This window comes from Triturus cristatus, chromosome 10 (genome assembly GCF_964204655.1).
Source record: "Triturus cristatus chromosome 10, aTriCri1.1, whole genome shotgun sequence".
In the NCBI taxonomy this organism is placed as follows: domain Eukaryota; kingdom Metazoa; phylum Chordata; class Amphibia; order Caudata; family Salamandridae; genus Triturus; species Triturus cristatus.
This window is the reverse complement of record NC_140593.1, coordinates 35,773,469-35,788,712: the sequence shown is the minus strand read 5'-3', so window position 1 is coordinate 35,788,712 and position 15,244 is coordinate 35,773,469. Positions and strand designations below refer to the sequence as shown.

The 15,244-nt window shown below is 50.7% G+C and overlaps 1 protein-coding gene across 1 annotated transcript in view; it reads left to right on the top strand.

Moving 5' to 3' along the window:
* LOC146788765 (uncharacterized) overlaps positions 1-15,244 on the top strand; it is a 180,042-nt gene that overhangs the window by 157,267 nt on the left and 7,531 nt on the right. Inside the window, exon 4 of the mRNA XM_085629933.1 lies at positions 4,655-4,698. Coding sequence (XP_085486059.1) covers positions 4,655-4,698 — 44 coding nt within the window. The remainder of the gene's footprint in view (positions 1-4,654; positions 4,699-15,244) is intronic.

Below are 15,244 nucleotides of genomic sequence, written 5' to 3'. Positions count from 1 at the left end.
GGGGAGGCAGGGAGCACTGCCCTGTGGTGATTCTGAGGATGGGTGTGAACCTAGCGGGGCGGCACGGAGCACTGCCCCGTGGTGATTCTGAGGATGGGTGTGAACCTAGCGGGGCGGCAGGGAGCACTGCCCCGTGGTGATTCTAAGGATGGATGTGAACCTAGCAGGACAGCAGGGAGCACTGCCCCGTGGGGATTCTGAGGATGGGTGTGAACCTAGCGGGGTGGCAGGGAGCACTACCCCGTGGTGATTCTGAGGATGGGTGTGAACCTAGCGCACTGCCCCGTGGTGATTCTGAGGATGGGTGTGAACCTAGCAGGGCGGCAGGGAGCACCGCCCCGTGGTGATTCTGAGGATGGGTGAGAAATTAGCGGGGCGGCAGGGAGCACTGCCCGTGGTGATTCTGAGGATGGGTGTGAACCTAGCGGGGCGGCAGGGAGCACTGCCCCGTGGTGATTCTGAGGATGGGTGTGAACCTAGCGGTGCGGCAGGGAGCACTGCCCCATGGTGATTCTGAGGATGGGTGTGAACCTAGCGGGGCGGCAGGGAGCACTGCCCCGTGGTGATTCTGAGGATGGGTGTGAACCTAGCGGGGCGGCAGGGAGCACTGCCCCGTGGTGATTCTGAGGATGGGTGTGAACCTAACGCACTGCCCCGTGGTGATTCTGAGGATGGGTGTGAACCTAGCGGGACGTCAGGGAGCACCGCCCCGTGGTGATTCTGAGGATGGGTGTGAACCTAGCGAGGCAGCAGGGAGCACTGCCCCGTGGTGATTCTGAGGATGGGAGTGAACCTAGCGGGCGGCATGGAGCACTGCCTGTGGTGATTCTGAGGATGGGTGTGAACCTAGCGGGGCGGCAGGGAGCACTGCCCCGTGGTGATTCTAAGGATGGGTGTGAACCTAGCAGGACAGCAGGGAGCACTGCCCCGTGGGGATTCTGAGGATGGGTGTGAACCTAGCGGGGTGGCAGGGAGCACTACCCCGTGGTGATTCTGAGGATGGGTGTGAACATAGCGCACTGCCCCGTGGTGATTCTGAGGATGGGTGTGAACCTAGCGGGACGGCAGGGAGCACCGCCCCGTGGTGATTCTGAGGATGGGTGTGAACCTAGCGAGGCAGCAGGGAGCACTGCCCCGTGGTGATTCTGAGGATGGGAGTGAACCTAGCGGGCGGCAGGGAGCACTGCCTGTGGTGATTCTGAGGATGGGTGTGAACCTAGCGGGGCGGCAGGGAGCACTGCCCCGTGGTGATTCTGAGGATGGGTGTGAAATTAGCGGGGCGGCAGGGAGCACTGCCCGTGGTGATTCTGAGGATGGGTGTAAACCTAGCGGGGCGGCAGGGAGCACTGCCCCGTGGTGATTCTGAGGATAGGTGTGAACCTAGCGGGGCGGCAGGGAGCACTGCCCCATGGTGATTCTGAGGATGGGTGTGAACCTAGTGGGGCGGCAGGGAGCACTGCCCCGTGGTGATTCTGAGGATGGGTGTGAACCTAGCGGGGTGGCAGGGAGCACTACCCCGTGGTGATTCTGAGGATGGGTGTGAACCTAGCGCACTGCCCCGTGGTGATTCTGAGGATGGGTGTGAACCTAGCGGGACGGCAGGGAGCACCGCCCCGTGGTGATTCTGAGGATGGGAGTGAACCTAGCGGGCGGCAGGGAGCACTGCCTGTGGTGATTCTGAGGATGGGTGTGAACCTAGCGGGGCGGCAGGGAGCACTGCCCCGTGGTGATTCTGAGGATGGGTGTGAAATTAACGGGGCGGCAGGGAGCACTGCCCGTGGTGATTCTGAGGATGGGTGTGAACCTAGCGCACTGCCCCGTGGTGATTCTGAGGATGGGTGTGAACCTAGCGGGACGGCAGGGAGCACCGCCCCGTGGTGATTCTGAGGATGGGAGTGAACCTAGCGGGCGGCAGGGAGCACTGCCTGTGGTGATTCTGAGGATGGGTGTGAACCTAGCGGGGCGGCAGGGAGCACTGCCCCGTGGTCATTCTGAGGATGGGTGTGAAATTAACGGGGCGGCAGGGAGCACTGCCCGTGGTGATTCTGAGGATGGGTGTGAACCTAGCGGGGCGGCAGGGAGCACTGCCCCGTGGTGATTCTGATGATGGGTGTGAACCTAGCGGGGCGGCAGGGAGCACTGCCCCGTGGTGATTCTGAGGATGGGTGTGAACCTAGCGGGGCGGCAGGGAGCACTGCCCCGTGGTGATTCTGAGGATGGGTGTGAACCTAGCGGGGCGGCAGGGAGCACTGCCCCGTGGTGATTCTGAGGATGGGTGTGAACCTAGCTGGGCGGCAGGGAGCACTGCCCCGTGGTGATTCTCAGGATGGGTGTGAACCTAGCGGGGTGGCAGGGAGCACTGCCCCATGGTGATTCTAAGGATGGGTGTGAACCTAGCAGGACGGCAGGGAGCACTGCCCCGTGGTGATTCTGAGGATGGGTGTGAACTTAGCGGGGTGGCAGGGAGCACTGCCCCGTGGGGATTCTGAGGATGGGTGTAAACCTAGCGGGGTGGCAGGGAGCACTGCCCCGTGGTGATTCTGAGGATGGGTGTGAACCTAGCGCACTGCCCCGTGGTGATTCTGAGGATGGGTGTGAACCTAGCGGGGCGGCAGGGAGCACCGCCCTGTGGTGATTCTGAGGATGGGTGTGAACCTAGCGGGGCAGCAGGGAGCACTGCCCCGTGGTGATTCTGAGGATGGGTGTGAACCTAGCGGGGCGGCAGGGAGCACTGCCCTGTGGTGATTCTGAGGATGGGTGTGAACTTAGCGGGGCGGCAGGGAGCACTGCCCCGTGGTGATTCTGAGGATGGGTGTGAACCTAGTGGGGCGGCAGGGAGCACTGCCCCGTGGTGATTCTGAGGATGGGTGTGAACCTAGCGGGGCGGCAGGGAGCACTGCCCCATGGTGATTCTGAGGATGGGTGTGAACCTAGCTGGGCGGCAGGGAGCACTGCCCCGTGGTGATTCTCAGGATGGGTGTGAACCTAGCGGGGTGGCAGGGAGCACTGCCCCATGGTGATTCTAAGGATGGGTGTGAACCTAGCGAATGGCAGGGAGCACTGCCCCGTGGTGATTCTAAGGATGGGTGTGAACCTAGCGAATGGCAGGGAGCACTGCCCCGTGGTGATTCTGAGGATGGGTGTGAACCTAGCGGGGCGGCAGAGAGCACTACCCCGTGGTGATTCTGAGGATGGGTGTGAACCAACCAGGACACAAGGGAGCACCGCCCGTGGTGATTCTGAGGATGGGTGTGAACCTAGCGAATGGCAGGGAGCACTGCCCTGTAGTGATTCTGAGGATGCCCTGTAGTGATTCTGAGGATGGGTGTGAAACGAGCGGGGCAGCAGGGAGCACTGCCCCATGGTGATGTTTGGCCAGCCACTCGCGCTTGTCATCAGCTGGCGAATGACAATGCCATGGGGTTATCATACTTTATATGGTAAAGCACCACTTATAGGGCTAGGCTGCCTCTGATGGAGCCCCTGCTGTCAACACTGGCATTTATTATTATTATTATTATTAATATTATCATTATTATTGTTATTGTTATTAGTATTAATAGAATTGTTATTATTTTGGTCACATGACCAGAGCGCTTTATGTAAAACAACAGATTGCATCAAACTAGCCGAAACCGAGGAGGGTTTGTCTGCATTTGTGGAGGAAAAGTGACGCAAAACTGTTAGAAATGATCTGTGCCGTTTCCAGGGTAGGACTGAGGGCTGGGCTTCATGCTTAGGGTTGTGGGCTAGTGCTGAGGGCTCGGCTTCAGTGCCAGTGCTGAGGGCTCGGCTTCAGTGCCAGTGCTGAGGGCTCGGCTTCAGTGCCAGTGCTGAGGGCTCGGCTTCAGTGCCAGTGCTGAGGGCTCGGCTTCAGTGCCAGTGCTGAGGGCTCGGCTTCAGTGCCAGTGCTGAGGGCTCGGCTTCAGTGCCAGTGCTGAGGGCTCGGCTTCAGTGCCAGTGCTGAGGGCTCGGCTTCAGTGCCAGTGCTGAGGGCTCGGCTTCAGTGCCAGTGCTGAGGGCTCGGCTTCAGTGCCAGTGCTGAGGGCTCGGCTTCAGTGCTAGTGCTGAGGGATAGGATTCAGTGCCAGTGCTGAGGGCTCGGCTTCAGTGCTAGTGCTGAGGGATAGGATTCAGTGCCAGTGCTGAGGGCTCGGCTTCAGTGCTAGTGCTGAGGGATAGGATTCAGGGCTAGGGCTAAGGGTTACGGTTAAGGCTGAGGGCTAGTTACCAGGGCTGAGGCTGAGGGCTATGACTGAGGGTTAGCCTTCAGGGATAGGGCTGAAGGCTGGGGCTCAGGGCTAGGGCTCAGGGATGGGGTTCAGGGCTAGGGCTAGGCACCAGTGCTGTGGCAGAGGGCTATAGCTGGGGGCCAGGTTACAGGGCTTGTGCTGAGGGCTAGGACTGAGGGCTAGGTGCCAGGGTTGAGGCTGAGGACTAGGCCGTGGGCTAGCACTGACGGCTGGGTGACAGAGCTAGGCTTCAGGGCTGTGGTTAGGAGACAAGAACAAGTAACAGCTGTGAAAATATCAAAAGGAGGGTCTGTTAATTATCTTGTCTCAGGTGGTGTCTTACACAGCAAAGCTCCAGGTGTTGTGATTTAACATCACAGACCAGCCTAACGACATCTCATCTGATTGCCTTCCTCATACAGGTGCCCTAAGACCGAAGCAGAAAAGAATCATACAGGAAGAGCAGGTAAGGAAAGGATCTTTACTGCCCAGGTCAGCCACTCACATGCTTGCTCTCCAGTCCCTTTTGTAAAATGGCCATTTTGTACCAGTACTCTGACCCCACCTGGTCCAACCTTCTGACAGTGTTTTACTTGACGGTTCTCAATTTACTGACCACAGGGAGGATGAAAGGCTTAGTTTCCCCCTTATCTGGATGCATCCAACCAGTTTATGACTAATTTATATCAAATGTCTTGTTTCCTTCAAGCACAGGGATGCGCTCTGCAGCCCAAGATCATATTTGACATTCAGTAGACCTGGGGTTAGTCATAGCGTCTGCACCGGGTCTGGACTTCCCATGGTACTGCTTCTCCTCGCTGCTGTCCATCGGTTGGTGGCGGCTGGCAGGAATAGAAGGGAGCCATTTTCAGCAGTTCCGCCGGTGTGGAACCAGGCGGCTTATCTCAGGTGTCAGACATTCAGGCTGTCTGTTCTTCAGGCATATTCGGGTGGATCTCCTGCTGGTGGTTACTGCTTGTACCACCTGACGTTTGTGAAATTGTTTATATCCACTGCTTGCAGTCTCAAAATAGTGTGAACTATTGGCTTTGCCAATGCATGTTTTAGTTGTAGGTGGTTTGTGGGAAGGTTGGTGATGTTGTGTTTGTTGGCAGAGTCCTGAGGTCTTGGGCTTCAGGTACAATGAGGGAAGACCTGTTCCAATACATGTCCTGATGGTCAGTCGTCCTATGTTGAGTGGTGTGGGGAGGGTAAAGCTCCTCCTGGGTAGGGTCCTGCAAGGGGGCCCCTCCCAGGAAGGGCTGGATGGTTATACCCAAGGAGTCTGAAGATCTTTCTGGAGAGAGAAGGCTGGTGAGGGGCGGTAGTCGAAGGGGTCACGTGGCGCATCCTCGCTCCTTTCTTACGTCATCTATAGGGAGGGGCCGAATGTGGCGCAGAAGAGGTCACATGTGGTTGTTGCAGTGAGAATGTTTTGGAAGATGTCTGATTGGGAGATGTGGGTGGGGGGGGCTCCTGCTCTGTTTCAGTAGATTGTTTGGGATGAGTTTGAAGCTGAGAAGCATTGGGCATGTTTCTTTTTCAGTGATTTTGCACACGTGGGTTCGTATCCCATCCTCGTCGCCATTAAATGTAGTAAAGGGAACACAATATTAAATAAAGATGTAATTCTCTTGAAGTTAAGTTGAAGTTTTATTCAGGTAAAGACCCACGACCTTCCTGTCCAGTTCCCTAGTCAATTCTCCACACAGTCAAATACTAACATTCCAACAACAACATTCCGGACATTCTAAACCTACGTTCCTTAAAGTTACAAGCATGTAATACATTTTAAATACTTAATACCTACAAAGAAATAAAACAATACACTTACACATATTACAGGTTTCCAGTGTTTTGGAAAGGAGTCTGCAGCAGTTCATTTGTAAAAGAATGAGCGCTCGTGCCGAAGCTGTGCTTAGAAGCCTGCGACCGGTGCTATTACAACTCAGTGCGCTGAATAGCAAGGCTGCGCAGGCTGGGTTGTCTCTGAGCCTGAAGGTCCCGCTTCCTGCCTGCAACAGAGGCATCCTTCCTCCACAGTGCAACATGCCTGCATTGGCCCCAGGCTGCGGAAACGGCGCATGCGCAGGCAGAAAGGGCAAGCATGCGCCGTATTCCTCCCCTGGGCCAAAGTCCCATAAGTGCTTTGGTGTCCAGTTGCCCAGCTCCCCAGGGCATGGCAAGGAGGTTTTTTTTCGCATGTCTCTCCCTCCCCCGATAGCCTTGCCACACTTGTACCCGAACTCCAGCTCTGTGGAAAGGGCCTTGGCATGTTGGCATTTCCATGTTCCATGTCAGACCGACAGAATCATGATTCTTTCGGCCTGCTGAGCTCTTCCTGCTGTAGATTCTTTCTCTTAATGTTTGGAATATTTCTCTTGTGGTATCTGTACAGTGATAGCGCTCCCAGGACCACCTGCTATATTCAAACACACAGGTCTGGTGTTTTGGAAATGCAGTGCTGTGTGTGTAGGTGTTTGCGTGCCCCCTGAGTACTCAGATGTTTTTCTTACTGGGTATTTTTATTGTTTATTTTTTGGGGTGTTTATAGTGCCCAAACCTGTCCGCAGAAGGCAGTGGAAGTTTCTCCATCCATGGAATCCTAATAGTCCAAGCAAGCTTCTCAGGTGCTCACCTGTACCCTGAGCCTGTCCCAGGATCTGCAGAACAGGTTTATAGAGCAGTGTTTGAAATGCTGCGACCATGGCCGTGTTCCAGTACACATGGGGCTTTAGGGCGCAGCTCAGACTGAGATACATCTCTGCCTAGGTGGCACCCTACCCCGCAAAGAACCTGCAATTTCTATAACTTCAGGAACCTTTACCCTAAAGTAGAACCCACAACTGGCCATGAAGAAGCAAAGAGGAATCAGACTAGGGGGAAACTGCTAGAGACGCTCTCTGGGACCAATGACCCAGCGGCTGGCCGAACACTGGGGCGGAGCGACTTCAAACACATTTAAGAAAGGTTATTCTGGAGCAAATCGAGGCATTCTGGGACAAAAGGAGGACTTAATGGAGCAAAGGGAGGTCATTCTCGTGCAAAGAGAGGTCATTCTGGTGCAAAGGGAGGTCTCTTTGGAGTGAAAGGAGGCCTTCTGGAATCAAAGGGAGATCACTCTGGATCAAAGAGAGGTCACTCTGGAGCATAGGGAGCTTATTCTGGAGCAAATCGAGGCATTCTGGGACAAAAGGAGGTCACGATAGACCGAAGAGAGGTCACTCTGGGACAAAAAGAGGACTTCATGGAGCAAAGGGAGGTCATTCTGCGACATAGGGAGGTCACTCTCGAGCAAAGGTGGCTCACTGTGGAACAAAGAGGTGTCATTATGGAGAAAATGGAGATCATTCTGGATCAAAGGGAGATCACTCTGGGACATAGGGAGGTCACTCTGGAGCAAAGGTAGGTCCCTGTGGAACAAAGGGATTTCATTATGGAGCACAGGGAGGTCTTTCTGGGGCAAAGGGAGATCACGCTGTAGCAAAGGAAGGCCACTTTGGAGCTAAGAGAGGTCATTCTGGAGAAAAGAGAGGTCACTCTGGAGTAACGAGAGGGCACTCTGGAGAAAAGGTAGGTCAGTCTGGAGCAAGGAGAGGTCATTCTGGAGCAAAGGGAGTTCCTTCTGGGGCACAGAGAGGTTATTCTGATACAAAGAAAGGTCATTCTGACGGAAAATAAAATCATTATGGAGCAAAGGGGGGTCACTTTAGAGCAAAGAGAGGTCAACCTGGAGCAAAGGTAGGTTATCCCTGAGCAAAGAAAGGTCATTTTGGTGCAAAGGGAGGTCATTCTGAAGCAAATGGAAGACATTTTGGAGCAAATGGATGCATTCTGAGACAAAGGGATATCAGTCTGAGGCAAAGGGAGGTCACTCTGGAGCAAAGGGAGGTCACTGTTGAACAAAGGGATGTCATTCTAGAGCAAAGGGAGGTCATTCTGCAGCAAATGAAGCTCATTTTGGAGCAAAGAGAGGTCATTCTGGGGCAAAGGGAGGTCAATCTGGAGCAAAGAGAGGTGATTCTGATGCAAAGAGAGGTCATTCTGGGGCAAAGGGAGGCATTCTGTGACAGGGAAGTAATTCTGTAGAAATGGAGATCATTGTGGGGCAAAGGGAGTGTTGCCGGTACCACCACGAAGACTGCTCAGCTCAATCCACAGGAGCGACGAGGAAGTCCCCACACTCCTAAAGCCCCTCTATGGGCGAGCCCTATTCAATTGAATGCTCTCCCACAGGGGAACCTCCGGAGATGTGGGGCTGAACGTGAAGGCAGCTGTTTGGAACCCCCAGTTGATTGTCTGTAGCAGGAACAGAATGGGACAACCTACAGAAGGAACAATGAAGATATTATTAATTAACCTTGTCCCCTTCCCCTATTTCAAGACACACAGGAGATTTACAATTGCTGACGTTATGTATGACACACAACACATGGTCTCTTACCAACTGAACATCTCCTTCAACTGTAAGAAGATCTGAATGACTCAGCAGGGTGTGAGGAGGATGGCCAGCAGCACTCTTATGGATTCAAGGCTTTCACTCAAGGTAGGGCTCTTCCAATACCTAAGTACCACATGGGACTGATACCGTCACCTTATCCGAAAAACAGCCGTACTGTGAGTATAATCAGCTATCACCCTCAGCAGTGTATGAATGGACTGGGTACTAGTGATGAAGCCCTATGAATGTCAATTTGCTAGGGAGCGCTATCCTTTGACTACACTCCAAGGGGGACTAAGAGCGCGGCCGCGCAAGAACTAACTTTCGCTATTCTGTGACAGTACGGGGGTAATGCTACAATGTATCTCTCTTCAGGGATTGAGGGAAAGCAACAGCGTAGGAAATCTGAAGTTGCCGTCGTGTATTTGGGGCATTAGATCAACGGCATAGCGTTACCAGCTGCAAAGCCATAGAGCGAATTGCCAAAAATAACGCTGCACGCGAAGTAGGAGGGAGTCGCAGCGTAGCGTGAACCTGAGACTGAATCAAACGCGTGGCATGGAGAAATCACACCGCGACTTCGCTGAAACCACTGACACTCCGAAACCTCAATGTCAGAAGGGGAGCGCCTCACCCTCCTTCTTACCGGAGTCAGAAACCAGGGCAAAAACACAGAGGGAGCACCAAGGAAACACCGTTTGAACAGCTACCGTAGTCTTTACCCTAACGGACACCGCAAACGATCAGACAGGAAACAAAGGGGCGTGGACCAGGGTTCGGGAATCCGAAAGCCAAGCACCGGATTCGAGGCTAACCAGGGTTTGTATAGGAGGGAACGTAGGAGGACTCCACCTCCTTAAGGGATCGTCTTAAAAGTGTGTCACCATAAGGGATCATCTAAAAAGTGTGTCACCACAAGGCCAGCAAGTAAATCTCTATGCCACAGTCGAAACCCACGTAACGACTGCGCAAGGGATCCAACCTCTAACAGTTCTCCCGCCCAAAGGCCGTCTTACAGGTCGAGGCTTAGAGGGATTGAGGGCATGAAACCTACGTACTAAGGTAGGGGCGTGAACATTCTCAGCAGGTTCCCAAGAGCGGTCTTCGGGGGCATATCCCACCCAGTCAAACAAATACTGCAGTTTACCCCTGAATCTACGGGAATCTAGGATTCGTTTGACTTCATATTCTGGTTCCCCACCCACTAAGAGAGGAGGAGGTGGCCGTTCAGGATTCAGAGAGGGTTTGTATTCTTTGAGTAAGGATGTGTGGAATACAGGATGAATCTGCATGTCCTCTGGCAACTCAAGTTTAAGCGACACTGGAGTGATAATTTTCAGGATTTTATACGGACCCACATAACGGGGATGTAACTTCTTTGGACCCGCTAATCTTAAATTCTTGGTGGACAACCATACTCTGTCGCCTACTTGATAATCAGGAGCAGGCCTACGGTGTTTGTCTGATTGTATTTTCATGGCTTCCTTGGTCTTTCTTAATTCACTGGTGGCAGATTCCCAAATCTCTAACAGGGTGGCATGATGTTGTTGGACCGCAGGAATATTGTCTAGATGACTGGGTGCTGGGAAAGGAAGAAATCGAGGATGATGTGCATGAGCAAAAAAGAAGGGAGACACCCCAGTAGAGGAATGTGTAGAATTATTGTACGCAAATTCTGCTAAGGAAAGAGCATGTACCCAATTGGACGTGATAGTGGACAACAAACATCTAAGGAATTGTTCTAGGGATTGATTAGTTCTTTCAGTTTGTCCATCAGTCTGAGGATGGTAGGCTGTAGATAATCTGTGATCTATTCCTAAAGTACCACATAACCCTTGCCAGAAACGGGAAATGAATTGGGCGCCTCTATCAGTTATGATCACAGAGGGAATCCCATGTAACTTAACAATGTGATCTATAAACACTTGTGCCAATTCCTTGGATGATGGCAATTTCTTCAGGGGAATAAAGTGTGCCATTTTAGTCAACAGATCTACTACCACTAAAATGGTAGTGTAACCTTGCACTGGAGGCAAATCCGTAATGAAGTCCATACTCAAGGTATGCCAGGCGACTGGAGGAATGTGTGTAGGATGTAACAATCCTGCAGGCGCAGAGCGCAACGGTTTTTGTCTGGCACAAACAGGACAAGCCGCTACGTATGCCAACACATCTTGACTCAACCCTTTCCACCAGAACCATCTCTGACACAGTTGTATGGTCTTTTCACTCCCAGGGTGACCTGTCAATGAGTTATCATGACACCACTTGATTATCTGTAGTTGAAGATCTCGTAAGGGTACATACATTTTCATATCATGGAGATACAAGCCGTCTCTTATCGTGTGCTGTGGATCTTTCATCCATTCCAAAGGTGATATGTCCCCATAGGCGGTCATTAACGTAGTCAAGAAGGAGGTGGTTGAATTGTCCCTTTCAGTAACCCCCGCAATTTTATGACAAGGAATGAGAGGGGGAGGTTCACAGTTTACCATTCTTTTATCCGCTCCCAACCGAGACAGAGCGTCAGCTTTTCCTTGTTGGGGCCCTGGCCGATAGGTAATAATAAAATCAAACTCACTAAAGAATAAAACCCATCGCATTTGTCTTGGTGTTAATGCCTTAGCGGATTTAAAGAATTGCAAATTACGGTGGTCGGTATAGATAGTCACTGTATGTGGAGAACCCAACAAATAATGCCTCCATTCCTGAAAGGCTAATTTTATGGCCAGGAGTTCTCTTTCTCCTATGGTATAGTTCTGTTCCGCTGGAAGAAGTGTTTTAGAAAAATATGCCACAGGATGTAATCGACCCGTAGTTGGATTCCTTTGAGATAATACACCACCCACCGCATATTGGGACGCATCAGCCTCTACATAGTATGGTTGTGAGTTGTCAGCATGACTAATGATAGGTGTTGTTGTGAACTTGTTGTTGAGCTGAGTGAAAGCACTTTCTGCCTCAGTGGACCAATGAAAGGTAGTACCTTTACGCAATAATCTGGTAATAGGAGCAATCAAATCCGAAAAATGATCGATAAAGTGTCTATAAAAATTCGCAAACCCGATAAAGGATTGGACCTCCTTTACCGTGGTAGGACTAGGCCACTTGACCAACGCTTCTACCTTTTTTGGATCCATAAGGATTCCTTCAGGTGAAATAACAAATCCTAGAAATTCTACTCTATCCGTGTGGAAGGTGCTTTTATCCAATTTAGCGAATAATGATGCTCCTTCAATTTTAACAATATTTTTCTTACATGTTCCACATGTTCCTGTTCTGAATTGGAAAAAATCAGGATATCATCTATGTACACAATCACGAAGAGATCGAGATATTCACGCAAAATGTCGTTGATGAAAAACTGAAATGCCGCAGGGGCATTGCAAAGGCCAAATGGCATTACGCAATATTCAAAAAGACCGAATTTCGTACGAAAGGCGGTCTTCCATTCGTCCCCCTCCTTGACACGTATCAAATGATATGCCCCTCTAAGATCGAGCTTGGTGAAGATCTTAGCCCCTGTCACTTGATCCAGTAAAACTGAAATGAGGGGTAAAGGATATTTTTTTTTGATGGTCACTTTGTTTAATGCGCGATAATCTAGGCACGCTCTTAAACTTCCTTCACGTTTTGGAATGAAGAAGAGTGGGGATGACACAGGAGAGGTGGAGTGTCTGATAAACCCCTTCTCTAACATCTCCGAGATGTATTGTTGAAGATATTCCGTTTCAGGCTCCGTCAAGGCATATACTCGACTCACAGGTAAGTCTGCCCCAGGAATCAAATCTATCCGGCAGTCATAGCTCCTATGAGGAGGTAAGACTGAAGCCTTTTCCACATCAAACACTTCACGGAATTCACTATACATTGAAGGGAGGGCCACATCGGGTGCATCTAAGGCACAACATAAAGGGGTTTCCCACTCTTGTGCATCTTGATAACAGTGTAACAGGCAGTATGGTGATCTTAAAGTGATCTTCCGTGCCTTCCAGTCTATCTGTGGATTATGAACTTGCAACCAAGGCACCCCAAGAATAGCTCCAAAATTGGGTGTATCAATTAAATCAAAGACTATGTCCTCGGAATGCCCGTTGTTGCATACCATTGTTAATGCGGGCGTATGATAAGCAATTAACCCAGAAGACAGCTCAGTTCCGTCCACAGCTCTAATGGGTTTAGGTTTGGTCTTGGGAAGAAAAGGTATTCTCAATGTTCGAGCAAGTTGTATGTCAAGGAAATTACCCGTAGCTCCTGAGTCAAGTAGGATGGGTAGTGTTTTGCGACTTTGTACAGAAACAATAAGTGTAACAGATATAGTAAAATGCCGTGCTATAGGGGCGTTAATACTGGCTACATCAAAGGAGACCTTAACTGGAGAACAACTTGAAGAAACGGTCTCGTTCTTCTTCAAGTTCTCTAGTTTCCCTTAGGGTACTCTGTCTCTTGGCTACTCACTGCTACTTTATTACTAGGACTGATTTTAGCAGGACAACTTCTGGCATAATGACCTCCTTTGCCACAGTATAAACAAAGGTTCTGCTTGCGTCTCCTCTCTTTTTCTTCTGCCGTCAATGGGTTTCTCATTCCACCTATTTGCATTGGTTCGCTAGTATCTTTTTGATCCTTACTGTCTTTTCTATCCCCTCTTACAATCCAAAAACGCGCTAGAGTTCCACGGGATTTGTCTCCTTTCCGTTCTGTTACTCGGTGATTCAACTTCACCACCAAATCAATGAACGCGTTACATTCTTCAGGGGGATCCACAATGTGGGATAAAAGATCTTTCAGGTCGTCATTTAGGCCTCTATAAAATGAGGACGTCCTTTTTTCCTCTGGCCACTGAGTCTCAATTATTAATCTGTTAAATTCTGTTACATAAGTGATAAGATCTTTGTTCCCTTGCTTTAAACTAAGTAACTCACTATCGCTAGCTTGTACATAGGCATGACGTGCGAATAACCCTTTCAACTTGTCTTTAAACAAAGGAAAATTATACAAAAGGGGGTCATTACTTTCTACTAAAGGAACGGCCCAATTGGCAGCGTTGCCCCCAAATAAGAAATCACAAAGGCCACTTTAGCAGCATCGTCTGGAAAGGCTGAAGCCTTACAGAGAAAGTGTAGTTGGCATTGATTGAGGAAAACACAAAATTTGGTGCTATCCCCATAAAACCTTTCGGGGACGGCTAACGGGACAGGAATCTGTGTCTGTACGGACACCTGAATTGCTTGAGGACTGGTCGCGCTTGTTGAGGAATTATCTACCAAAGCAGAAGGAGGCGTAAAAGGAGCAGGTTGTATATAAGTGCGTTTCTGTGTTTGTGAGGTTTCTCCTACCACAGCGCTATCCCTGTGACGATATCTCTCTAATTCTGTGTGGAGCTGTAGATTTTCGCCTCTAAGTCTCCCTACCTCTCTTTGGAGATCTATAAGAGCTGACGCCAACTCTTCTACAGTGGGACTATGTAAAGGGTTCTCAGCTAAAGAAGCAGCTCCTTCAGGATTCATCGTCGCTCGGGTGGACTTAATATGTGGGCTTGGCTTTCTGTTACCGGTACCACCACGAAGACTGCTCAGCTCAATCCACAGGAGTGACGAGGAAGTCCCCACACTCCTAAAGCCCCTCTATGGGCGAGCCCTATTCAATTGAATGCTCTCCCACAGGGGAACCTCCGGAGATGTGGGGCTGAACGTGAAGGCAGCTGTTTGGAACCCCCAGTTGATTGTCTGTAGCAGGAACAGAATGGGACAACCTACAGAAGGAACAATGAAGATATTATTAATTAACCTTGTCCCCTTCCCCTATTTCAAGACACACAGGAGATTTACAATTGCTGACGTTATGTATGATACACAACACAAGGTCTCTTACCAACTGAAAATCTCCTTAAACTGTAAGAAGATCTGAATGACTCAGCAGGGTGTGAGGAGGATGACCAGCAGCACTCTTATGGATTCAAGGCTTTCACTCAAGGTAGGGCTCTTCCAATACCTAAGTACCACATGGGACTGATACCGTCACCTTATCCGAAAAACAGCCGTACTGTGAGTATAATCAGCTATCACCCTCAGCAGTGTATGAATGGACTGGGTACTAGTGATGAAGCCCTATGAATGTCAATTTGCTAGGGAGCGCTATCCTCTGACTACACTCCAAGGGGACTAAGAGCGCGGCCGCGCAAGAACTAACTTTCGCTATTCTGTGACAGTACGGGGGTAATGCTACAATGTATCTCTCTTCAGGGATTGAGGGAAAGCAACAGCGTAGGAAGTCTGAAGTTGCCGTCGTGTATTCGGGGCATTAGATCAACGGCATAGCGTTACCAGCTGCAAAGCCATAGAGCGAATTGCAAAAAATAACGCTGCACGGGAAGGAGGAGGGAGTCGCAGCGTAGTGGGAACCTGAGACTGAATCAAACGCGCGGCATGGAGAAATCACACGGCGACTTCGCTGAAACCACTGACACTCCGAAACCTCAATGTCAAAAGGGGAGCGACTCACCCTCCTTCTTACCGGAGTCAGAAACCAGGGCAAAAACACAGAGGGAGCACCAAGGAAACACCGTTTG